The sequence below is a fragment of the Mycteria americana genome, chromosome 1 (genome assembly GCF_035582795.1).
Source record: "Mycteria americana isolate JAX WOST 10 ecotype Jacksonville Zoo and Gardens chromosome 1, USCA_MyAme_1.0, whole genome shotgun sequence".
Lineage (NCBI taxonomy): Eukaryota > Metazoa > Chordata > Aves > Ciconiiformes > Ciconiidae > Mycteria > Mycteria americana.
In genome coordinates, this window is record NC_134365.1 from 52,449,077 (window position 1) to 52,475,557 (window position 26,481).

The 26,481-nt window shown below is 36.0% G+C and overlaps 1 protein-coding gene across 1 annotated transcript in view; it reads left to right on the plus strand.

The window, feature by feature from the left end:
- CFAP54 (cilia and flagella associated protein 54) overlaps positions 1 to 26,481 on the plus strand; it is a 116,737-nt gene that overhangs the window by 17,752 nt on the left and 72,504 nt on the right. The window contains exons 9-23 of the mRNA XM_075497492.1: positions 4,456 to 4,654; positions 5,714 to 5,809; positions 6,897 to 7,009; positions 7,126 to 7,294; positions 7,924 to 8,009; positions 10,018 to 10,152; positions 11,187 to 11,337; positions 13,180 to 13,238; positions 14,243 to 14,371; positions 15,077 to 15,224; positions 16,047 to 16,124; positions 16,208 to 16,329; positions 19,710 to 19,883; positions 23,085 to 23,177; positions 25,609 to 25,794. Coding sequence (XP_075353607.1) covers positions 4,456 to 4,654; positions 5,714 to 5,809; positions 6,897 to 7,009; positions 7,126 to 7,294; positions 7,924 to 8,009; positions 10,018 to 10,152; positions 11,187 to 11,337; positions 13,180 to 13,238; positions 14,243 to 14,371; positions 15,077 to 15,224; positions 16,047 to 16,124; positions 16,208 to 16,329; positions 19,710 to 19,883; positions 23,085 to 23,177; positions 25,609 to 25,794 — 1,938 coding nt within the window. The remainder of the gene's footprint in view (positions 1 to 4,455; positions 4,655 to 5,713; positions 5,810 to 6,896; positions 7,010 to 7,125; positions 7,295 to 7,923; positions 8,010 to 10,017; positions 10,153 to 11,186; positions 11,338 to 13,179; positions 13,239 to 14,242; positions 14,372 to 15,076; positions 15,225 to 16,046; positions 16,125 to 16,207; positions 16,330 to 19,709; positions 19,884 to 23,084; positions 23,178 to 25,608; positions 25,795 to 26,481) is intronic.

The following is a 26,481-nucleotide window of genomic DNA, read 5'->3' on the forward strand; positions in this document are numbered from 1 at the left end:
ACATACTTTTCCTAATGTCCAATCTGCAAGTCATCCCTGATGCTTTCAGAGTCATCTGAATTGAAGTAATCTAGTCCAGTCCCCCAAAGCTGAAACTGTGGTCATTACTCCTTATTATACTATCTGTTTCTACTCAGAAGAGTTTAGCTTCTTTACTTTTATAAGTCTTCTTCAAGTAGTTGTGGGCACCTATTAGGTCACCCATTAGTCTCCTTTTCGCCAGACTAACTAAGGCTTCTTCAGCCTATTCTTTTACGTTTTATGCCCCTAATCATCTTGGTAGACCTCCACAGGACCCTGTCCTGTTTTTTAGCATCCTTCTTACACAGAGGAGACCAAAGGTGGACATAGTACTCTAGGTGGAGCCTCATGAATTCCAGGTAAGGGAAGAAAATAACCTCTCAATGTGCTGTTTACACTTCTCCTAGTGTAACCCAGTCTGCAGTTTGCATTCTTTGTGACAAGAGGACACTGCTGGCTCAGGTTTAACAACTAGATCTTTTTTGGCAGTGCTGCTACTCCGGAAGTTGGTTTCCAGTCTGTACCAATGCATTCCTCCCCAGATGCAGAGCTTGGCACTTATCCTAGTAGAACTACTTCCTCAAGTTTTTCAAGGTCTCCTTGGACTGAAATTCCATCATCTTTTAATTCTCATAATGTAGATATAGATCCGTTACATATGTACCTCACAATATCATGGCAAAATTGAGGAATCTCTTTGCATTTTTTGAAAGACAAAAGGAAGGAGATACTACAAAGAGACATCTTTGGCACAGTTTATCTGATGCTAGAACAGATTCAAACAATCAGAGCTGAACGAATAGGTTAAATATGGATTTTTTTTTCATAATTATCTAATTTATTGACAAAATACTTCGGGATAAGCTACATGTAAAAACATGTACTGCACTAGGTACAGTAAAAGCCAAATAATTTGAAATAAGAATGATGTATTTTCTGTCTTAAATAATTGTTTAATATTGATATAATTTTTATTTAATTATTTCTTTGCCATTAGTCTATATTATGTCATTTTTTTAAAGAAAATTGGCTGTATTAGAAAGACTTATCAGAAGCAACTGAGATTGCTCATTTGATACTGCTTATGGTTAATAGTAAAATTATAATGAAGTTATACCAATATGTTACAGATGTGATCTGACTGTATTGAGTGCTTCTGTTACATAAGTTATTCATCAAAGCTTTTAAAAATATTATCTGATACTTCAGTTTCAAATCATTGACTTGAATTGTAATTAATATTAAACAGCTGCATGGACAGCACAATTGATCTGTTCCAAACCTCACTTACTGGAAATTTCCCATTATCCAAGATAGGGCCCAAACCTCAACATGTTCAATTATGTGTGGTTTGCACATATAAAGGTACCTGTCAACTTTCTCAAGGTCAGTTGATTCTGGAAGACTTAAGTACTTCTGAACGATGATCTTCTAAAAGTCTTGCTGAACAATTAGGATATTAGGAACTCAGCATGCTTTCAAATAGGGTGTTTGCTCATCAGACACCCATCATGTTACTAGGAACCTATGTCTGTCATGTGGCAGGAATCTCATATATCTGATTTCCAGAAGCTTGAAAAATCTTCAGTAGTTGATTTTGTTCTGCAGTGTCTGTTTGACTTTCTGACAAAACTGAATGCCTGAAGTTAACAACAAATTGTTAGAAATTACACTGTTCATAACTTCCCCACCAAAAGTCTTTTGCTTCTAAAATGTGCTACAACAGTTTTCATTACCTTATTTAAGAAGGAATAGTATTGAATTTTCATATTTGTTTCCGCATGCCTTCTGTAGTTTTACAAGATTTGTTGAATGATGTAAAATCTGAAAGCACTGTTTTAACAATTATTTCAGAATATTTGTAGATTTATTAAGTGTCAAGTAAATGCAAAAATATGGGACATTTCTTTATTTTTGCCTAATGTTTTGACTTTCAGAACAATTTCCTTTCAAGCCTTTTTTCCTTTCAAACCTTTTTAAATTATAGAATATGTACAATGTAGTATAACAGGTAGAACAGTGATATTTAGAGCTCTGTCCAGCATGTTACAGAGCGCATTATGCTTGGACTAGCAAAGAATTAAAGATCTTCCTTCTTTTCTAGTATGTATGCAGTGGAATTTGGTTTTGTACTTAAATCACCTTGAAAAATGGAAACAAGCTTGTCTAATCTATTTAGTTTAAGTTATCTTTCACTTTGAGGTTCTTCTGCACCAGTGCAATGTTTGTTTTCTAAACATGACAAGACAATGCTTATGCAAAAATATTATTAGTAGTAAATTACATGCCCATTCTGCTCTGCATTTTAACGAAGGTATTTAGCCAAAACCTGCAATATGTGCTTATCCTGTCCTGGAATATATGTCATGTATCTTGCTTTCTGCTTGCATAGATCTGATTCCTAGACTGGGGTCATAAAACAAATCCACAGTGTGGGGAAAAAGATATATTGAATACAATGACACAAAATATTAAAAAAAAGTATAGTTTGTTTTGAAATATTTTTAGTCTGTGAACATCATTATGAGGATTTATTAAAAAAAATGTTTTGGAGTTATTTTTCTAGGAGAATGTGCATCACAGAATCACAAAATGGTTGAGGTTGGAAGGGACCTCTGGAGGTTATCTGGTCCAATGCCCCCTGCTCAAGCAGGGCCACATAGAGCTGGTTGCCCTGGACCATGTCCAGTCAGCTTTTGAATATCTCTAAGGATGGAGACTCCACAACCTCTCTGGGCAACCTGTGCCAGTACTTGGTCACCCTCAAACTGAAAAAGTGTTTCCTGATGTTTAGAGGGAACCTCAAGTGTTTCAGTTTGTGCCCATTGCCTCTGGTCCTGTCACTGGGCACCACTGAAAAGAGCCTGGCTCTGTCTTCTTTGCACCCTTCCTTCAGGTATTTATATACATTGATGAGATCCCCCTGAGCCTTCTTTTCTCCAGGCTGAACAGTCCCATCTCTCTCAGCCTTTCTTCATAGGGGAGATGCTCCAGTTCCTTAAACATCTTCGAGGCCCTTCGTTGGACTCTCTCCAGTATATCCATGTCTCTCACTGGGGAGCCCAGAACTGGACACAGTACTCCAGGTGTGGCCTCACCAGTAGAGGGGAAGCATCCCCTCCCTTGACCTGCTAGCAATACTTTGCCTAATGCAGCCCAGGGTACTGTCATCCTTCTTTGCTGCAAGGGCACGTTGCTGGCTCCTGTCCAACTTGGTGTCCCCCAGGACCCCCAAGTCCTTTTCTGCCAAGCTGCTTGCCAGCTGGGTGGCTCTCCAGCATGTACTGGTGCATGGGTTTGTTCCTTCCCAGGTGCAGGACTTTGCACTTCCCTTTGTTGAACTCCATTAAGTTCCTGTCAGCTCATTTCTCCAGCCTGTCGAGGTCCCTCTGGTTGGCAGCACAACCCTCTGGCATATCAGCCTCTCCTCCCAGTTTTGTGTATCTGCAAACTTGCTGCGGGTTATTGAAGACAGTGTCAAAGGCCTTGCTGAAGTTTAGGTAGACAATATTCACTGCTCTCCTCTCATCTACCAGGCAAGTAATTTCAACATAGAAGTTTATTAAGTTGGTTAAGCATGACTTTTCCTCCGTGAATCCATGCTGACCACTCTGGATGGTTTTGTTGTCCTTCAAGTACCTGGAAATGGTTTCCAGGATTAGGATGTGGATCCAGCAAAGCAAGAAGGAAATTTCCAAATTTTTGTCCAGTTAAATGTGCCTAGAAACCGATCTAAAGTGTTTTTATTTGGGAAAGTGCCAAATAAATACAACTGAAATGCTGATGGATTATAAGCAACATTTTAAAGTACTGTACCTCTGATTTACTTTATGTCTGGTAGTGGTTTGGTAACCATGTAAACAGAACATTGAAATAAAATTTTAAAATATTTTCTTATATAGGTCTCTGATTTCTTAACTGCCAATAGTGCAAATATATTTCTGTGTGTTCTGCCTTGTATTTTTATGTTATGCTGTTTGAAATGTGCAAGTGAGACAATATAATAGTGTTTTGCTTTCCCTGCAGTGCTGAACATCCTAATCTTTCTCTGATTTTCTGCAAAGTGTGTAGAACTTAGTTCCTTATGGTCAAGTCTGTATCATTATAAGGAGACATCTGGGTGGCTTTGAACTACATGGCCTTAATACTGTCACTCATAATTTCTATTGTATTGTTTTCTAAGTAAAATACCATGCAGCAGTGCATGTGGTTGCTATGAAATTATGGCACTTCTTAAATACTGTACCCACTTAGCATGAGGCTTTGCTATGCCTTTGAAGCATGAAATTCATAACAACAATATATTTTACAGTATATTATTTTCTGTTTTAAATATGTACTTACTTTCTGATGGAGAACTGTTTTGAAAGAAATTTTGCTTTATTGTAACTCGGTTTGGATATTACAAGGCTTACATTAGCTTTTCTTACTTAGTTGCCATGGCCTCGCACTACTACTGAACGGCTGCTGACAGAAATGTTTGATGGTGCTGCAGCTCAATTCCTTGCCATCCTGGAAGCTCTGTCTGATAGTAGCAGGCATGTGTTGCGCCCTGCTCCACCTGTTCCTGATGAAATTGAAATTCGTGATGTCATTTCAGAGCTTTTTTTTGCAGGCCTGGAAATCCTCTCAGGTAACAGCATAAAGAAGCAAAAAGAATGTTGGTGAGGAGCCCAGACCTCCATTTTATTAGTTTTTTCTTTGCTATTTCTTTTATAACAATAGCACCTCTAAAAGCAGGCAATCCTTCTTATCTTCATAAAATTTAAGATAAAAATCTGGGCCAGTCTCTGGTGTCTGGTTTATCAGTAAAAATCAACAGTAATTTATTCATATCTTTCTCAATAGAATGGAGTTCACTTCCTTCATAGCAGCCCGTATGGTGCTGTGCCTTGCATTTGTGGCTACAACAGTGTTTGTTGATAACACACCAGTGTTTTGGCTGTTGCTGAGCAGTGCTTGCACAGTTCAAGTCTGTCTCTCCAACCCTCCTCCCTGCAAAGGCCAGTAGGCTGCGGGTGAGCAAGAGGCTGGGAGAGGACATAGCTGGGACAGCTGACCCGAACTCACCAAATGGCTATTCTGTGCCATATGACATCATGCTCAGCAATAAAACCCGGGGCTAAGGGAGAAGATGGGAGCACATTAGTGGTTATGGCATTTGTCTTCCCAAGCAACTGCTATGCATCCTGAAGCCCTGCTTTCCAGGAAGGGGCTGGATATCTGCCTGTCTACGGGAAATAGTGAATAAATTATAAATCCTTTTTTTTTGCTTTGCTTGCACACACAGCTTTGGCTTTTCTTATTAAACTGTCTTTATGAGCTTTTCCATCTTATTTTCTCCCCCTGTCCTGTTGAGGAGGGGGAGTGAGAGAACAGCTGGGTGGGGGTCTGGAAGCCAGGCAAGGTCAACGTACCGTGGTGTTTCATGTGTTTTTTTCAAAAAATCACTCAAAGTTAGATTTAAAAGCTTGAGAAAAACACTGGACTTGATGATTCCTTCCAAACCTTTTTTGCTGGGCTCTGTCTGGACTGAATATAGCCATAGTTATAGAGATATTTTGTTAATAAAATAATCTATAGAGACTAAATACACTTCAGAATCATATTTTCTTGATATGATTACTAGCTAATTGGAGTCTAACAAATCAAATACAATAGAAATTGATTTAACAAATTGTCTATATTAAAGGTGGAGTGAGCAGTACTGGTATTCAAGGAAGTCATTGCGCCGATCATGTTGGTATAGTTAATGCATCATCAACCCTTCTGCAGTTGATACTAACAGGTAAACTAACGTTGAATTTTCAAAGGATTCTCTACCCAGTGATGCAAATGTTTGGTGAGTGGAATTCATTTTCATGTTAGTAGCAGTTCTGTGCATAAAGGGACTGCAAAATGCTGTCCTCTTTGCATGAGATATGCTTGTTGATATATATAATGTTAAGGCATTCAAAAGGGATTATGTACAGATATCATTATGATTTTCTTAACACAAGTATTATTTAAATAGCAGATAGTAATATATGGACATTGTAATCGCATACTGTTCAGCATAGCAGTTCATCTAGATATGTTAATGCTCCTAAACAGTCATTCAAAGGCCAAATTCTACAATGATGTCCTGGTACATTCTTACGGAAGAGAAGTGGGATGCAGTAACAGAAGGACTGTCGTAAGCTTGTTGAGATCCTTGGACCAATCATTGTGCTGCTTTGGAAAATAACAGCTATTACTAAGTTAATATTGCTAACATCTTTTAGCTGAGTGACCGCATGCCCACAATGACTGTGGCATATTCTTAGGACTGTAGAACACTGCTGAATATATTAGCTAAGACACTTGCTTTGAGTTCCAAGGACCAGGAAATCCCTTTTCTGCCTTACTGTGGTTTGGATAAACTTGAAGAGTGAGAAAATAGACTCCCTATGTGTACATGCACATTTTCTGATACAGTGAGAAATTCTCATCTATCTTGCAAGAAATTGTTCATGTTTCTATGCATGTTTTTTACTAAATTCTGGGAAGAAGGGTCGTTACGGGCTGGTAGCCAGATATAAGCTCTTTCTGCAACAGAAAGGATTGGGTCCTTGATATCTCTACACAGGTATGTTAATATCAATAGTACAGCCTCTTTGGAATGTAACAGGACATTGCAGATACATCATGAAAGTAGTATGTAAGCATAGACATTACAGCAAAATAATAAAGCTATTGTGTCTTGTAGAGCTATTAAAAAATCCTTCAAGATTATGCTGACTATTCAAAAACGTGGAGTTTTATCTTTGTATTTATCAATACCCAAATTATTGCTTAAATTAAACTTCTGAATATATACATATAAAACAGATAAACTGTTTTTGCCATCACTGCAGGAGAAAAGGGGGTGTCTGGAGATGCTGCTGTGAAATTTATAAAATTAGCTTTCAGCTATGAAGAGTGGGACGTGTTTGATTCTGCTGTTGAGTCTGTCGTTAGTTTTCTTCAGGTAATCTGGATGCTACTTAGACATTCTTTATGTAGTCTTTTCCTATGAGGGTAAGGAAGCGTATTCAAAGTACATATTTTAAAGACAAATTTCTATTGGTTGTTTCTGTCAATTAGGCTCAAGATGACCCAACATGGAAGAAAGCTGAAATGGAACTCAAACTTCTTACACTGATGCAACCTTTACTATTTCCAACAAAATTTAAACACAGTTTTTCTACTAGTGAAAATAATACCAAAGAAGCTAGGATGTCTCATGGTTCTGAAAAGAAGCAAACATTCAGAAGTGAGTGTTATTCAGTTATCGCTGTTTGCATTTCAAATATTTATGCAGCAAGAAATTTTATTATTTAAAAACTATTTAATATGGTGCATGCAGTATTCTATGACAAAAACTAGCAATTGAGAAATTGCAACTTACTGAATTTTGTCCAGTTTTCATTTGCCAAAACATGACTTTATACCATTTCCCTTGAGTGTGAAATAGCATGTATTTTTAACGTACATCATGCAAAGATGTAAAATGAATGGATGTTTTCCGACAGATTTTCAGGAAAAAAGTGAAATAGACATGTTTGTCTTTCTTTTGTCCTTATACTCTGTTTATGTAAAATTTCTTGGCATCGAAGCAAGAAAAACTTGTTAAAGCAACTGTAATTTAATTGTATAACATTCCAAAAACCTGCAAATATCTTGAAAACTTTCCATTTCCAAAAATAGCAATGCTCGCTTTTCACAGAAAGTGAATAAACTTGGGAATACCTCTCCCCTTTGTATTTAGTGTTTCTTAGAGTATATTATCTGCTGGCATAAATTGGTAAGTCAATTCACTCAGATATTTTCAAACATAGGTTTATAACTAGAAATAACATCTTGCCTTTCCTTTTCTTCCTTTTTTATAAACATTGAATGTAGAGGGTTCCTTAAAGCATGGAGAGCCTTCTCATGATCTTATGATTTTGGCAACAACAGTGTTTTCCTGTGTCTCCACATCTAAGCAGGTATAAAAAAATTAGATACATTTCTTCTGAATGAATCACATAATCTGTAATGAATGCATATAATTTAAGACCAAAGGAATCAGTTGCATGATTAACAAACTACAAAAATGCAATAGCAAAAATGAAAAAATATATCCATAAGATGTGATCAATTTGTGATTTAAAAAATAATATTTCAATTTTTTTAAATGTTATTGGTGCTATGTACTCAGGCTACTTTAAAAACATTTAATAGATATTAAATCCGTTTGGAATATCATAGAGCTAATTGCATGTTTCAGCTAATCAAGCAGAGATCAAATTTCTGATATTAGATTTAGGTGGGCAAATATGCTCAGCTGTAGAAAACATTTCTGCAGTATTATAGTAATGGGAGCAGTGACCCTAAGGAATGATAATGCCTTTATAGCAGTGGTACGCCTGCAATTTAAGGTAAATTCTCACTGCAGACAAACGAACGAGCAGCAGCAACAACACAACCAAAGAGAGTGGGACTTTTTGTGCTGAAGTCTGTACTACAGAATAATCCCATTATATATATGATGGTTTATTCCCAGAGTAACCACTTTTAACTTACTTGCTCAAACGGAGATTTCCCTTAATGTGCTACTGTGAGGGGAAAAAAATTACAGTGCAATGTCTCCACTAGCATTTACACTAAAATAGTTTGTGATCCACAAGACTAATGAAAAATGTCCCTTAGAAAAAATGTGTTCTGCTAACATGGCGTATGTCTTAACTGCAAAATTAATTTTAGATATAATTTGAATATTTCCCCAGTTTGAGTACTGGAGCACACACTTTCTTTTAGCTTTAGTGTAATATTTTCAGTCAAAATATCCTGCCTGTGAGGTAGTTATACCTTTAGATAGCATGATTTGTCATTTTTTTTACATGACCACTGTGTTATGGAGGCAGGTTACCTGGATTTAAACTCTTCTGGTCCTTATACAGTTTCCCACAAATCTCCTCGGTACCTAATCTGTGTTGGGAAGAAAGACAAATTCTCCCCTGATTTACAGTGAATTCACTGATGGTGAAGTTACATGATATAGCTGAGCCAATCTAACAGCTTGGTGCCACCAAATGAGTGACAAAAGTAATCTTGATTTACTTCTTTTTCAGTCTTTTTCTCCCCTCACTTCTCAATATCAATATCCCTGAAATCTTATGCTCATACACATATGAGTGTACAGATAGTGTGGATGTTGCAGGCTTGAGTTTCATTGCACCTGAGATACTAGTCCAACTCTGGTATAAATGGCGATAAATATGTGTACTGAACCTTAATCACTGTTCAGAATGTGTTTAACACAGTGTAGACAGGCTCTATAGCCTTTTAAAATGTGTTAATTAGGAGGTTAACTGAATAGAGTTCTGAATTTGTTAATTATTCTCTTCATAAGATGCAGATGTGTTTTAACATTTCTTTCAGTTGTTAGATATTCCACTCCAACCTTTTTTCTAGTTGTTTAAGTTGTTCTTCACTGCTCCCTCATCCGAGATGCACCAACAACCTGTGGAAGTACTCTGTCAATGCGAAATAAAACCTACTAATTTAGATCTTCTGCAAATATTTAAATACTGTAACAAAAATACATTCCCAAAGTTAATATAACTGTTAAATTACATTACTTAGTTTCCCCAGAATGTATTGACTATTATAACATTTCACAGATAGTTAATTTGCTTGTCTCTCCCATCTAATTTTCATCTTGCTACTTTCCTTGTCTGTGTGACTTTGTGTGACTTTTAAGAGCTTGACAATAAAAAAGGAAATACAAAACCCCCAAACTCTAAAAGCACTTGTATTGTTGGGAGAAGAAAATCTTGTGTAGTCTACCATAAATTACTTTTAAAAAAAATATTTCTTAAGCTTTTCAAAATGTTGTCATCCCTTATAAGAAAGTTAAATAAGATGATTTATTTACTTTGAAAAATTTTGAGAGTGTTTATATACTGTATATACATACCTGTTTCTACAACTATGTTGTTTTTTTCTTTCCAGAATATCCAACCTGACAAAGAAATACTTGTTGATGTAATAATGTTTTTGTGGCAGAAGTGTAAAACAGGACTTCAGCGAATCCAAATGAGTGGAAGTGACTACTTAAAATATATGCACAAATACAAAGCTTACCAAGTACTCCTTATTATAATGTATTTCTCTTAATATAAGTGCAGTCTGTTATAGTAAAGCCAAGATAAAATACTGATCTCCAGTCTAAGTACATTTCCTTATGGTAAAATGCAGATAAATCTTCTTCACTGAAAATGTGAATTGTATATACACTTTGAACAGACTGTGCTCCCATATACCAGTATCAAAATACCTCTTAGCCTTTTCCCAGTAAAGTAACCCATTCTCTGCCAGTGGGCCATGATAGAAGCTAAAATAGTGAAAGCATTCAGGCATGATGTAAGAAGAAGCATTTGGTGTGTTGTGGCGGAAAATAACAATATAGTTCAAGAAAGTTCCCTAGATCAATTGAAGAAAGAGGGAAGAACCTTACAGCTTAAGAGAAGGGACATGAGGGTCAACAGGATCTGGCCCACTGGATATAGTCACAGACTTACCTTGAACTTTTCCTGAGACTGAGAGGCTCTTGGTGAAATCCAGTCTTGTGAAGGATAATTTACGCTAGTTTCTCTGGGCTGCCAGTTGATGCTGACTAAATGGTTTCTGGAGGAGTTAATTTTGTGGCCCTGATCCCTATAACAAAATTGTTGACAGATTCACCAGAAGGTAACGTGCAGTTACTTTCCTCTGTGTGTACAACAGGTGCATTAAGGTCTCTTTTATACTGTTTAAGTGGGAAGATATGGGGATAAATGAGAGGCAAATGATCAAATCTGCTGTAAGGCTTACCACACTATGACAAGGTATAAAATTTGTGCCCATAGAACATTCATAAATCTTTCTAAAATAATAATTAAAAAAAATTCTAAAATAAAAAGTCTGCAGTCTGAAGAAATAGGGGCTTTGGAGCAGCACAAATTCAGCATCTTAGTCTGGTGGCATTCAAAAAAAGAAGTGAAATCCAAGAAAGGAGTTGTGTCCAGTTTTATGAATCTTTTCAAACAATTTTGAGTGCAAAACCCTATCTGCCTCTGTAATTATAAGTAGCTTCCTAAAATTTGTTTTAACTCTGTCCTTTCCCTTTCCCCCATTTTTAGTGGGTTCATGTACTCTGGATAATAAATGAAGTAATTCAGAAGAGCAGCATAGCAGACACTAATGTTGTAATGCTTGCAGAGATAACCTTACATCTAACTGCAATATTGGAAAATGTAGCTGATTCTACAAGTAAATCTAAGAAAAAAGCAGGTAAAGCTTTCAACAAAATTTAGTTGTCTTTCAAGAATGACTTTAAAGATTGGAACTTTTCTGAGTTGAAAACTTTTGCAAATATACATATTCAAAAATGTTGTAAATAGATTATTGAGAGGAGAATAATAATTTTTTGTACATACAGTTTCATCCATAATCAGAGCTAATGAAACCTGGTTTTCAAAGGATTTATGCCCTATTTCCTTGCATTTCCAGTTCTGCTGAAATACACATTTTGAATCACATCTCTTATGACTCACCCTTCCCACAGGTCTTCTACATGTCTCTTAGCCCCTTCAGAGTAGCCTCAGATCACTCATGTTCTCTGAATATTGGCTAGGCAGAAGGCAGTTTGTGCTGTGGCTCATTTGGAGCATTCAAGTGCTGGTTGACTAATGGCAGGCCAAACAGAAGAGGAAAATATGGAGGTCATACTGAAACATTTGCTTTTATTGAGCCATTAATTTGGATCTCTTGTCTACACAAGTCTTGATTTTTGTATAGGAATTCAATTGTCTTTGAAATGGAACTTAACTTGGCTGACGTTATTGGGATATAATCCAATCACATTAAACAAGTTTCCTTACAAAACCTGACTAATGCTGTAAAATATGAATATTTAGACATACTTTTAAAAGTTCTCTGTTGTTGTGGATGTAGGATCTTGGAATGTGAATCATATTTCTTGTAATTGTTTTGCTGTAACTAGAGAATAGATTTTAAGGACCCTTTTAGAGCATATCTAGGAACAGAAGAGAATGACTACCTTCTGCTTTTTTTGAAAGTAAGAAAACCTTGGAACAGTGCTATTCCATTATAAGGTAGAGTAGGTATTGTTTTCTGTGAATGTTATGAAAATCAGACCATTCTGATGGAGATTGGATGAATCCTCATTGTAGCATCACTGCTATTCTTTTTCATTCAGTTTAAATATGTCTATTTGAAGGGAAAAAAAATGAATAAATAGGAGCCATTGCTCAAAACAAGCCGATAAATAGCCAGTCAAGCACATGTTTATGCTGAGAAGAGTGTTTTTACTGAAGGAATCCTGAGTGAATATAGATTTTCTTATTTATGAGAAAGAGACAGTGAACAAGCAGAAATAAATAGACAAAAGTGGCACAAGGAGTACAGGAGTGACAAGAAGGTTGTCCCTCTGAAAGGGCAAAAAATGAATTTATTTCGGTGAAGAAATAAATTTTTGACAGGCTAGAGAGAGGGCTGTAAACAAGAACAAAGAAACTGCTTTGTCTTGTTTTGGCTGCTTCCTCTTGTTTTGGAAAGGAAAACACAATTGTGGGTGCATTCTTTATAAATGAAAATAATTTAAACAATCCAAATGAACATTATAAGGGTGATAATACCCCTTCAAAGAATATTAAATTGAAATAATATATATCATAAAAATATGACCTCATGTATTTAAAAATCCTCCTATAAGTTAAATTAGCATTAAACCCACTGCAAATTGGATAACAATAGATTTGAATTGACTTAAAAATGGAAAATTGATATGAATGCTACAGCAATGTGAGGAACTACAAAATGAGTCCAAGTTTCATTGGCTTGGATATGATGTTGCTACGAAATACAGTGGACACTTAAAAATACTACATTATTGGATAATCATATACTGAATTAGTATAATTGTACATATGTAGCTATTGTGTTTAAACCCTGAAAAGCTTTTCAAGAAACAATATGATTACCTCTCATAGTCAAGTACTGAAGAACTGAATTATTGCCAGACTCTTAAGTTAGTAGCAGAGCTAATCAAATGGTACTAAAATTTTCTGAGTATATTTAATTTCATTTTCTGATTTTCTTCCTATAAAAAAGAAAAAAGAAGTGCCTCTCTCTTGCAAGATGAATCCTATGATATTCCTGAAATACTGATGGTAACTTCTAATTTGTTTTCATTAATACAGTGTTTTTGAATAGCATAAGAACACTTACTTCTGCTTGAAGCTTTTCATAATGTTGTATTTAGTTTTATAAAGTTGAAATGTTTCACACAATCATGCTAGTGCAGAGGAAAAAAGCAAAGATAATTTTTCAAATGAAATAAAATCTGAAAATTTTCCTGTAGTCTTTTATAGTAATCTGTGATATGGAAGAAGTTTTACCTGAAACTTTTTTTACAGTGTGATCATACTGATTTCCACTGTACACTCATTTTTACGCCAATGTATATTACCAGCTTCAAATGGTTTAATAGTGCATTTTTTAAAGATACAAACTTTAGTCCTTGCTTCATTTAGGGAAATATTTTGGGTTGTGTTTTTGTTTGTTTGTTTTTGTAAGGGTGATGTGGAACAGATGGAACACCCTGAGTGTCCTTGCTTTGTTCAGTGTGTTCAGTGCTCAGCACTTTGCAGAAGGGTCCAATCAAATAGTTCAAAATTACTTACCTAAAACACATTAAGAAGAAAAGACATACATTAGTCTGAGGATTCAGGAATTTTGTCAGTAATATGTCTTAATGCTTACACACATGGAAAAGCTTTAATTCAGTGATAGGCTACTTAAAAGTGTTGGTTTCTGAAAAATCAGTGTTAACAGCATCTAATGGAATATTGAAAAACTGCTTGTGAAAAATACTGTGTTTCTCAACTTAATTCTGTAAATTCAGTTTCATTCTGCTATAAGCTAACTCTTTGAGTTAGTAAATTGTTTTTTGAGAGCTGAAGGAAAGTCAGTCCTAAATTAATTAAAATTACTTGAAATTTAAAATGTTGATATTAGTATATGAAAGCATGGGGAGCAGTGCCTATGTAAAGATTATTTGACAGAGTTTAAACTGCAACAGCTCAGAATAACAGCACTTTACTTTTGATAGTCCATATTATAGCTTTTAATGCTGTTATCTAATAAAACATGTTTCTATGTGTTTTCATTTCAGAAAAGTCCTACAGAACAATTACAAGTTGCTTATGAAAGTCTTGAAAAAGCAATTAATGGAATGAACACATCTCGCTTAATGACCCTTCTACCAGATGGAAAGTCGATATTTGACAACTGCTGTACAAAGGTAAAGTCTACAAAAAGCTACACTGCAACAAAATCTATAAATAATGTATTGGATTTTGATGACACAAACCTCATATTTTCTTCATAATTTTCTTCATACTTAGAAGTCTTAGCATTATCAAATGCACCTCATCTTCCTGCTCCATGTAAGAAGAGAATAGAAAAAATAAATCTCTGTGTAATAGAAATAGCATTCTTCTCTTTCAGTAATAAACTATAAACTCTTTTAGGTTTTCTTCACCATTTTCTTTTGGAAATAATCATAATTTGTAGCTTTCTCCTATAAAATAAAAGCAGAAATCCTTTTCATATTTGTTGCTTGCAACTGTTTATTATTAAAATTATTTTTTGCTGTTGAGGGGAGTTCAGATTTTCTACATATTATCATTCTACACCAATATGATCTTTGTTTTGTGGACTGGTAACACAATAAAACAATTTTTTTTGCAGTTTCATTATTTATTATTAATCCAGTTTCCTATTGATTCTCAGGTTTTGTCTAGTTTTCTTTGTCAGTTATCCATGCTTTCTCTGTCTAGTCATTCTTCTTCCTTCCATGCTTTCTTGAATGACTGCATATTACAGAGATAAGACAAATTTCAGTGTTTGTCACTTTACTGAAATAATAATATCAATGTCAACATAAATGCAGTAAGCTAAGTAATAAAAGTTTGTGTTTGCTTAATTGCCACTTCTTATTTATTAGGTGGACTCAAATGATCAGAATTCGAATTCTGTTTTGGGATGTGGTAATGATAAAACAGGGACAGGTAATGGTTTTGTAATGAATTTACACTTGGAGCTCATTCAAGCCCAACATCGAGTAGCTGTGAAACTTCTTAAAATGGCACAAGGTAGGTTTCAGAAAAGCTAAATCATAGCTAATCATATCACTCTAATCATAGCTTGATTAGAGTACTCTGTTAATATATTTTGTAATACTAAGAAATAAAGGAGTATCTGCTTTCTGAAGAGGAGCTGATGTTGGGCAGTTAGTATGCCATGTACAGACAGAAATAATGTACTGAATTTGCAGAATTTACATTTACCACATGGTACTGGCCTCTAACCTCTACTCAACCAATGGGAGTTAAATTTTGCTAACAACTACTGGATTTGATTCCTAGACAGTTTGTTGTGGTATATCAGTTCTAATATTAACTGTTACAGTGTCAGTAAAGGAGAACTGGGGGATGCTCTGCAGATATTTTTTTTCTGTAATGCTAATTTTGTCTCTAGAGAATGACCTGAATATTTTATTCAGTGCTCTTTGTAACCTGAATTTGTACTGTGAAGTTGTCCTTATCTCTTCCCAGTCAGCACTCTTGACAAATGCCTTCTGAAAAAACTCTATTTGGTCTCCCATTCCTGGTGGGTTTTTTTTAAATTAAAAGCTAGTATTAGTTTGACACTGCAGAGCTCCCCTGTGCACTGCTCCCTATGATCAAATCAGATCCCTCTTTTCCTGTGATGTTAGTATAACTACTATAGATGTTAGAGCATGAGGGTGGAATATTTTTAGTGGCATGATCAGTCCAAGAAATTCTCCTTGAACCAAAGAAAAGAACATGAGATGGAGCAGAGCTTTTCTACAAAACTACATATTAACCCCTCTCACTGAAATTTTCTCAATAGCACTATCAGAATGAATAACTCATGATTTCCTTCCCACATAGGTGCTCAAAAGGATGACAGAAGTCTTAAGTCTAGCAAGTCTCATGTGAAAAATATTAAAGATTTCCATTATTTGACAGGTAAGGCTTATTAATTAAGATTCTAGAGGTATAATAAATTATTGCTGCTGTTTTATAAATGCCTTAAAATATCTATTTTACAGAGGCACTTATAATGAGAAAAATAAAAAAGAATAAGCTATCCAGAGCAATCTTTTTGATGCAAAAGGCTGTACAGAAGTTCCCTGAAGAGTTAACAACTTCTTCCCAAAGACAGTTACTGGAGGTAATAAAAAAACCCCTTGTGGTAGAAATTCTTTATCATTATCACAGGTTTTTGTGTTCTGTATAATTAACACTTGGATTACTCCCTCTTACAAAAAGAAGAAAAATGGAAGGAAGTTGAGGGACATGGGGTGTTTTTAACTTCTGTTGTCAAATTTTCCCTGAGAAGTTTCATTATGTTGAAAGAATAAAGTGACTTAAAACAAGGGAAGAGCACACACCCAAATTTTGTGCACACAGGAAACCTGAAAGAAGACATGATCTTTCTTTCTACACTTAATCACCTAGACTTTGCAATTATGAACCTATGCCTTGCCAAAACGTCATGCAGGTTTCCTTCTCCCCATTGCAACCTTCAACAGCCTTCTTTTTCCAAGATCTGTAAGTTGTCTTAGATTACTTTGGCTGGTGATGATGACATGGACTTTATTTTATTCTTATTAAATAAACAGTTTAAAAGTTGGAGATTTTGGAATTTATTGAGGCTAAAAGTAGATTCTTCATGGGCTTGTTTTGAAGTCTTTTGAAACCAATGGGAATCTTCCCATTGAGCTTTGTACCAGCATCTGTCCATGAAAATTGCCTTCTCATCAGTGGGGCATAAAATTTCTTTATAGGCTGTACAACAGATAACAGAATCTGCAATTCTCACTATATAATATATGAAAAAGTATTTTAAACAAGAAGTTACTAGAAAGTGTTTTTCTTTTAAGTGCTACAAATTTGGAAGCGTGATAATTAACACACATATCTTTTATGTCAGAAGAATGCAAAAACTGGATCAGAAAAGACATACACTAAAAATCTCTCTCATATATTTGTAAAATATATGGCATTTATGAATATAAGATGTAGTGATACGGTATGAATGTTGTAACTGTAGTCACCAATGAAGACTTACAAGCAATTCCCAAGAAATGTGTGGTTATCCCAAACAAACATTTGCAAAGGCCTTATACTGACTTTCAGTATATTTTACTTCTGTGCATTTTTCACAGAGAAAGATGTAGGTAAAAGAATATAATGTTTGCAGCCAGTTGCCAGAAAATGTCAGAATTAACTTTGCCTGGACAAACTTAGCGTGATCTTCTTTGATATTTGTACTATGATGAAATATTTAATTATATGCTCAATTAATTATCCTTCTTGAGGTGGATGGTGCTCACTTCATGAACAGTAAATCCATACCTTTATTTTCATGCTTCTGTGTAGAAGATTTTGCCTTTTTTTATTGTAGAACATCCAAGACGTCTGTATAGAATTACTTGTATCTTCTGGTCTTTTCTACTGTACTCAGCACAATATGATATGTCTGTTCTTATTACGCTGCAGAATAGGAAAGCAGTTTATCTCTTTTTTTTGAGAAACATACAAATAACCTTTTCTCATGCAGTAAACCACTGGGCAGATATGGAAGCTTCTGAGTCATATGTATATACTCATCTACATCGCACTGCTTAACTACTTGAGATACTGTGTACCCTTCTTTTTTTTTTATTTCTCTCACAGTTGCTTCATTCTTCCTTCCCTGTCCTATATGTCTAGTTGGACACCCAAGTCTTTACAGAATTGGGTACGCTGGTAGTTCTTGTTGGCCAGCTGTAAAATTGAATTAATGTGATTAGGCTAATACCACAGTGCAAGCCTGTGGCAGAGACAGGGATAAAATGTGGTTTATCACAGGGCAAGTCTGTGGCAGAAGCAGGGATAAAAATGTGGGTTTTTATAGTGACATTTGGCTTCCTCAACCATAAGATTATTCTCTCTCCTCTTGCAATACTGGCACATTTATTATCATCCAAGTTCTACAGTTAATGAAGGTCACACACTACCACTCTCAGTCACAACGCTATCTTTATCCAACCTGGGAGCAGTTCCATCCTTGCACTAATAAGAAATATGTCCTCAGAGAAGAATGAGCCTGTGATTCTTTTAATTAAAAATTGTATTATAGTACAGCTTACCGTAAAGAAGTATAATTTTTAAGGAAGCAATGAAGTTTCTAATTACCGATTGCAAAAGTTGAATGGTTGTGTGAGGGAAAGAGTCACTCCATATCTTCTTCTTTATCTTATATTCTTCCTTAAACAGTTCTCACTAGGGTGGATGCAACCCTAATCTAAAGGGGGAGGGAGTGAGGTGAAGTGAGGGGCTGTGCAAATGATTAGCTACGTGATGTGATTAAGGCTCTATTAAATCTTAGCTCCCCATTTCACTATAAATCTATAGCTAGGTTTTGGTAATTTTTGGACATGAGATAGAAGGCTTATTCAATCTGTGATTTGACCTGGTATGGTTGTTCTTATAGCCTTATAAATGTATGAGGACAGAAACAAGGAACTGTTAAGGTGCAAGATTATAGGACTGTCACTGAATAACCAATAACTCGGGATTTTCTTTTTCAGTTTATCTTTCAGACTCAGTTCAGCCTAAATCCTTGGTCCAGTGTATGGTACTAAAAGGTTTCAAATAAAAACCCTAGCTGTAGGAATACATAATCCCTCTCTTCTCCCAAAAGAATGTAATTTGTCCAAGACAACCCCGATCTCTTCATATCTGGGAGCTGGCCTTTTTGGCTTTGATTTACACTGGACAGCTGCCACAAGTAAAGATATAAAAGTACTAAGGTCTCAATATTAAATTTCCAAGTTAAGTTTCTCTTATCCTCACAATGCAAACAAGGTGAAGAAACCTACCAATTTGCCATTCAGTCCAGTAAGAAAAAAATGTACCCTGGTCACCAGCCAAATGGCCAGATAATCACTATGTGCAGGAGGCTGCCACATTTTTGGAACACACTAATAGACTGTCAATCAGCCTTCAGCTCTCTCCAGCTAGCCAAGGCAAGTGGCTTAGCTGTACTTTTTCCGGCCCTGCATTCTCCTCCCTTTTTCTTTATTTCTGCACATTATGTCTTTTCTCTAATTCTGAAATACAGAAAATCAGTCTGACCACTTCCACAGCTCCTTCAGAAATTCCACAGATAAGGTCTCTAGCTTTCTCCTAAATAAGAGTTGATATCTTTTTTGTTTCTTGTTGGAGCTAATCACTGGTTGCCCCTAATTGCTAATCACCATTATTTGTGATCACTCTTTTCCTATAGGTTCTTTCAAAATTGGATATGCCTCATCCCTGCCTCTTTCATATGCAACCCTGCATTCCCTTTATTGTACATTGTGAAATTAATCTGCATATGTAAGGCTTACACAAAGTACCATTCATCCTAATTTAGGATGTAAGATGATATGAAAATCGACAAAAAGTTTTCTACATAGAAGTGAATTTTTTATAAGATAATTTTGAAAACCTTTTATAAGTGTTAAATCTGTCTGATTGTTATGTTTTAATAGTTTTTCCCTTTTGTTTTAATTTAAATCATAGGAAGCACTAACTTTAATTGAGGAAGTTGAAGCTGAACAAACTGCATTGTATCACAGTTTCAAAGAAGCTATGAGCAGCAAGAAACAAAGCAGGACGCCTCCTCCTCCTTTATTACTTTCTAGATCACATTGCTCCATGACATTTAAACCAGCCCCGTTCTCTTCAGATATTCAGGTAATGTTTTTCATGATGACTGCGTGAGAAATAATTAAACAATATACAAGAGAGCAAAAGTTGTTTCAACAGTGCTATACCATCACAGTTTTCTTGTTGTTCTTGAGAAGATTATGTTATTCTGACTTAATTAAGTATGCTTTTTTCCCTCCTGTGAGTCAATTGTGACTCATTGTTTTGATCTTCACATTTGCACGAAACTTCCTTCATCTCATGCATCATGTTCCTTGGTGTTTCTGTTGTATAACACATTTATTCTACTTGTCAAAAGCTCATTCTCTCGCTTAGGGCCTGACATACTCCTAGTTACCCTCTGAAGAGATGCAAGGCTGTTGCATCATGTGATGCAAGGAAGTACCACACTGAAGCCTCTGTTAATGGAGTGCTGAAGTGCCATAGTTCAGGTGGAAAAATCTACCTTCTGTTGAATGTGTAGAATCAAAGAACTACTCAGATCATAAGGGATTTTAGGAGAGGTCTCTAGTCCAACCTTCTGCTCAAAGTAGAGTTGACTGTGAGATTAGACCAGCTTGCTCAGGGCTTTATCCAGTTAGCTCTGAAAACCTCCAAGGATGGAGACTGAACAGCTTCTCTGGGCAACCTGTTCCAACAGGGCAACCTGTTCATGGGGAAAACTTTTTTCCTTATGTACTGTTGGAATCTCTCTTGCTTCAATTTAGGTCTATTGTTTTTCATCCTCCTACCATGCACTGCTGTGAAAAGCCTGGCTATGTCTTCTTCATCACTTGCTTGCAGGCACTCAAGGGCTTCTGGTAGGTCCCCTGAAGCGACCTCTTCTCCGGGATGAATGAGCCCAGCTGTCTCAGCCTCTTCTTGCAGGGCTAGTGCTCCAACCATCTTGGTGGTCCTCTGCTGTAATCACTCTAGTTGTTAATCATTTCTTCTTAGAATGATGGGGCGCAGGAGGGAAACTGGCCGCGGTATCTAGATGTAGTCTAATGAGTGCTGAGCAGAGGGGGATAATCATGTTCCTCAGTCTCCTAACTATATGTCTGTTAATACAGTTCAAGATGCTTTGAGACTGCTTTGCTGCCATGGCACACTGCTGGCTCATGTTCAGCTTGCTGTCTAACATGACCCCCAGATCATTTCAATGCTGCTCCCCAGCCCATCAGTCCCCAGCCTGTATCCTTGTGAGGGATTCTTCCTTCCCAGGTGCAAGACTTTGCATTTGTCCTTGTTAAATTTCATGAGGTTCCTGTTGGCCCTCTAGGTCCCTCTGAATAGCAATCCTCCCCTCAATGATATCAACTGTTTCCCTCAATTTGGCATCATCTGCAAACCTGGTGAATGTGTGCTCACTGTTTTCCTCAGGTCATTGCTAAAGATATTAAACAGGACAGGTCCCAGGATAGTCCCCTGCAGTGCTCCACTTGTTACCACCCTTCAGATAGAGTACGAACCATTAACAACTACTCTCTGACTCTGACCTTCCAACCATTGTTTTACCCATTTATCTGTTCACATCCCCATACTGTATCATCCTAACTTGGATATAAGAATACTGGGAGACAGTGTTGAAAAAAGTGCCTTGCTAAGGTCGAGGTAAATGGCATCTACTCCTCTACCCTCCTCTGCAAAGCAAGTAATTTTGTCACAGAGGTCAATCATAGCGGTCAGCCATGATTTGCCCTTGGTAAATCCATGCTGACTGTTCGAATCACCTTATTCTCCTTCATATGCCCAGAAAGGGTTCAAACAGGCTGAAGTATGAAAAATTCACTAGCTGCAGGGTTTTTTTGAGATAAATTTTCATAGTGATTTTTGCAAGCTTCTTCAAAATAACGATGTGTATAAAGCCAGTAGAAACTCAAATCTTATTACTACTGGTAAGAATGTTTCTGTGAACAGTTCTTTCATAACTTGCAGTTTTATTGCAGTTTGATTAGGGAATTTCAAATAAATTAATTAGGGAAAAGTTCTTCCTTTTTGTCCCTAATGAATATAGAATTAAAAAAAATAATTCTTTAAAGTCTGATAGTTCATCTGTTTCAGTAAGTGTCAATACTTCATTTTGTTCGATACCGGAGAGTGACGGTAACATATTGGGCCACTAGATGGTGCAATGTGATTATTATTCTTATAATTTGAGCCCAGATATTCTAGAATATTTTTTTTCTAAAGATACACAGCTGTTGAGTGGACATGAAAGGTATTTTTTATGAAGAATTTATTAACCGGAAATGGATACTTAGGATTTAATTAGACATATATAGTTCTTGTACTAGAAGTCAAAGTATCTCTAAAATTTCTTGACCTTAAAGTTGCTCATTTGCTGAAAATAATCTCCTCTATTTTAATATCTCCTTCTGAAAAACAGTCAGGATTCATTGCAAGACAAATTATGTGTTTTACAAGAAAAAAGAACATTTTAGCTGTACAGAATTTTTATATGTTGAAAAATTATGTCATCTGGCAAACCTCAGATCTTTTTAAATGTCTACTGAAAGTAAACAGACTTCGTACACTTTTTAGTAGAAGAAGTTTAATGCAAGAGAACGTCATCAGATGCATAACTTACTGAAATCCATCTGTCCAGTTCTGCAGAGATGAAATCAAAATTAGTTTCCATGTTTGATCTCACTGGACATGACTGAGCACTGATGCAGGAATGCATGCTCACATTCTTCCTTGGTTAAAGATATTGAAAATTGTAGATGATATCCCCAATGAGATTATCAGCAGCTCAATGGCATTAAAAAACCATTGATTTCAATAGGGACTAAGAACATGGCTTGTTTAGAAAATATTACTGTATTACTTCATATCTGCATTTCTGTTGCCTGCTTTTAAGGATCTGTTCTCAAGTAGTTTGCTGAATCAGAACCTGACGTCAACTTTAGAAGAATACCATTGCAAGGATCAAATAAGGGATCTAGATGACTTGAAATCTACAGGATGACCTATAGAGTTTATGCTTTGGGATAGGTTTGAGGTATAGGGTAGCTCAAGGTAGGCGATAGGATAATGGAGAGGCATCTGCTTTTATTGCCATTGTAGTATATCTAGTTCTCCAGCTAAATCAATTAATGAATATTTCTAGTGCAGTTAGACTATACATTTTTATGACTAAGTTTTTTCTTTCAGAGACTGTTTTCACAAAATTAGTACATTCTACATTAGGCAAAAGTTGGAAATACTATTATATATCAACTCATTTTGTTCTCATTTTCTTCAAAGGTTTCGTGGTACAGTATTTTGGGCTCTGTAGCAGGAGGAAGTAATATGAAAGTAAGGTTAAATAACAATAAACTTCCAAATGCAGGAGAAGAGGTAAGACAGAGGTAAAACTCCTTTAGGTCATTCTCTCTTCCTTTAAAAAAACCCGACTTTCTAAATGTATACATCTGACATCTTTTTTTAATCAGGTAACTGGCCAAGCCTTTGACAAACATTTTGATCTTTATTTTAAGCAAGTGAAATTTTGCTAGGCTGAAGGCATACCAAAACCGAAAAAATGTTCTAGGAACCTTTTTTGAATAATAAATTAAATGATTCAAAAGCTTCATGTTAGGCAAGTCTCTGTCACTTCTGTTATAACTCTGTTTTTTGAGCAACATCTAAGGAATACAAAAGGAAAAGAAAATATATGATGTATTTATAGGGTGTGCCCCAGACACTACTCTTTCCAGGGATACAAAAAAAGATAAATTCTAAACAGATATAAAATTTAATATTTTTCTTAATTGTGTAACTTCTGTCATCTATTTCTTCTTAACAAGACTTTATCTTACTTAATTCTGGCAACATGATAATATAACTCCTTCAGTAACCCGCATGTTCAGACATGACTGACTTCTAGGTTCGTGCTCTTTCCCTTTTGTGCTGTGAACATGTGGTATGACAAATCATCCCATATATCTTTGATTACTTATGACTGATCATGTGACTGTGTCGGTACTCTTTTATATTATTTCTTCATTACAATTTGATCTTTTATTTTCTGAATTTGTTTTGGGTTTTTTGTTTTGTGTTAGTGTAGTTTTCTTCTGTTGGATCACACTCTGATGTTCCTGCACAGACTGAGAGAGTTCTTTTTTTTCACTCACTTATGCATGCTATTGCATTGTCCAGCTGAATGACGACCGTGATCCATCCAAATACTCTGCGTTTTGGGTTTTAAGAAAGGGGCAAAAAAGCTTCAGCATATCCTCTTCAGCAAATTTTACTGTAGTCTCAGACCTGAGTGATCATTTTTGTATCTGGAAATCTTCTTCATGAAGAGTTCTATTCTTTGCAGGGCAGGTCTCTGTTTTGCATTGTGGCAAAAGAATGATCTCAACCTCTTTTGCCCAATGTTTCAAGCTTTCCTGGTTTTGTGAGCAAGCTCTATACTAGCACTAATAGACTTGTCTTTGGTGATGGAGAATAAATCTTTCCCTTTGCGCCTGTCCCCCTATCTCCTCCCCATAAAGGAAGGTGTATAAAAAGAGAAGGTGTGTGTAGCTACTGCCAATAGAGGCTTTGATGTTATTCTTGATATTCTTCTTATCAGATCCAGAGAATCAAGCTTCCTGCGATGTCCGGGGAGCTAGTTTCAATATACTATCCTGCTCCAGGTGAATTAAGTGTTTCATTGGAGACTTTCACCCTACTGCTAACTGCTCTTTCTGTGAACTTGCTGCAATGCATCCAAGCCACTGACTGTCTTAGCTCTGGCAGGCATTAGAGATGCACAGACCTGAGGTTAACCATATGCTTCAGCAACGGAACTTCTGGTTGCTTTAGGATATGCTTTTGCAAAATGCTGATCTGCAGACAACGTCAGTATCTGCCTGCTCCGTGGAAAAGGTTTAGAATTCTTGGTCGTGGAATGATCTATCAACTTATCAACATGAGAAAAGCTTCCTCTAAAGGGATACTACAGACTGTCTTACACTAATTTCTGGTCTGCTGGTTCAGGATTCAGCCCAGCATTTGAAGGGATTTCTGTTGTTCAGAGGTGTCCTTATGAAGGCCAGACAGTATTTGAATAAGAGCACTGTGTTGATGCTATATTATGATGATCTTGTTTCTCATGTTGTGCTTCAGTCACTGTGTCAGTTGTTTGTTGTTTCAAGATCCTAAAACCTTCCTTTGTATAAGTTGTCCTGGTTATGGAGGGGAAGGCAGACAAGCCTGTTAGAAGTGAGCTGTGATGTTAAAAGTGCAGGTGGACAATTACTTGAAGGAAAAATGAAGAGAAAATATATCTTGAAAATATGTTGTTTGTTTCACAAATTCCAAAGTCCTGTTAATGGTGCTGAGAGGACCTGAGACATCCTCTGCCCATATCTAATACATGCATGTGGCATGTATGGAGGAGAGCCATATGCTCTTTCTCTGGAAGCACAGCTCAGGACTAGAATGTTTCCAGCTCAATGACTGCAAGCATGCACACTCACGGTGTGAATGTGCAAATGGACAAAAATGTCTTAGAGAAAGTCCAGGTCCTGGTACTTAACTGTTCTCTTAGGTTATGTGCTCTGTATACTCAACTGCATTCCAGAGAAAACTGATACTTTTTTTCCCTGTCATTTCATTGTTTTCTCATTGTCTTCAAGAACCTAATATTATGTGGAAACATGGCATGTCTGTTAATCTAGGTTGTACTTTGATTGTATCCAAGACCATTAAATAATTTATTTAACAATAAAAGTTTAGAATTTGAGATTTGTTTTTGATATGTACAGTGGGTGTAACTAGAATGTATTTTTATTGATAGATACCAGCTGATGGGAAAAGCCTCTTGGAAATACAAGGCTTAGATCCCAATGAGAAATACATATTTGCAGTCGCAGCATATTCTTCTGATGGAAAACTTATTGGTGATGCCATTGGGGAAACGACTAAGCCAATCCTTGCTTATCCACCTCTTTCTGCTACTACTGTTCGAGCCTATCTAACTCAGGTAAGGTTAGAGTCTTTGATAATAAACACATACTTTAATTTGGTTGTAATTACTTGTTTTCACTGGTAGGTCTAAAACTTCTTCTGGTAAAAACTGAAGACTTTCTTGCCAAAAGCTTGATAAGCAAAAATCACAATTTTAACATAACAAATGATATATTTGAGTAATTCTTAATTCAAATTCAAAACTCATTTCTTAACTCAAAATTCAAAATTCAAAACTTCAAAACTCAAAATTCAATTCTTAATTCAAAACTATTGGAAATTCTAGTTTAAGGGGAAATATGTGTCTCAGCTAGTTTTCTTATCCCTGTTCCTGTTTTTCAGTCTGCATTTAACTTCTGTCTTCTTTTTTATCATTTATTTTTTCATTTTTGTGATTGAGACCAATCATCTTATTAGTCATTACAATATGGGATGAAAGATGTGATTGAACTGACCAGGTATCAAATCCAACCATTTTCATATTGAAATTATTTTTGTAGTGTCTTGTGGAAGACCACAAAAGCTCTGTCAGACCTTTATGTCTGTCAGACCTTTCTTTAAAAAGAAAATTTAAAACAGATTGTGTCATGGAGAAAAGTGAAATTATCTAGCCCTCTATAGGGCTAGATCATGTGGAACATTTAGAACATTTCCTAGAATTTTCCAGAGTAAGAGGTATCCACATGAATTTATGCCTACTTGT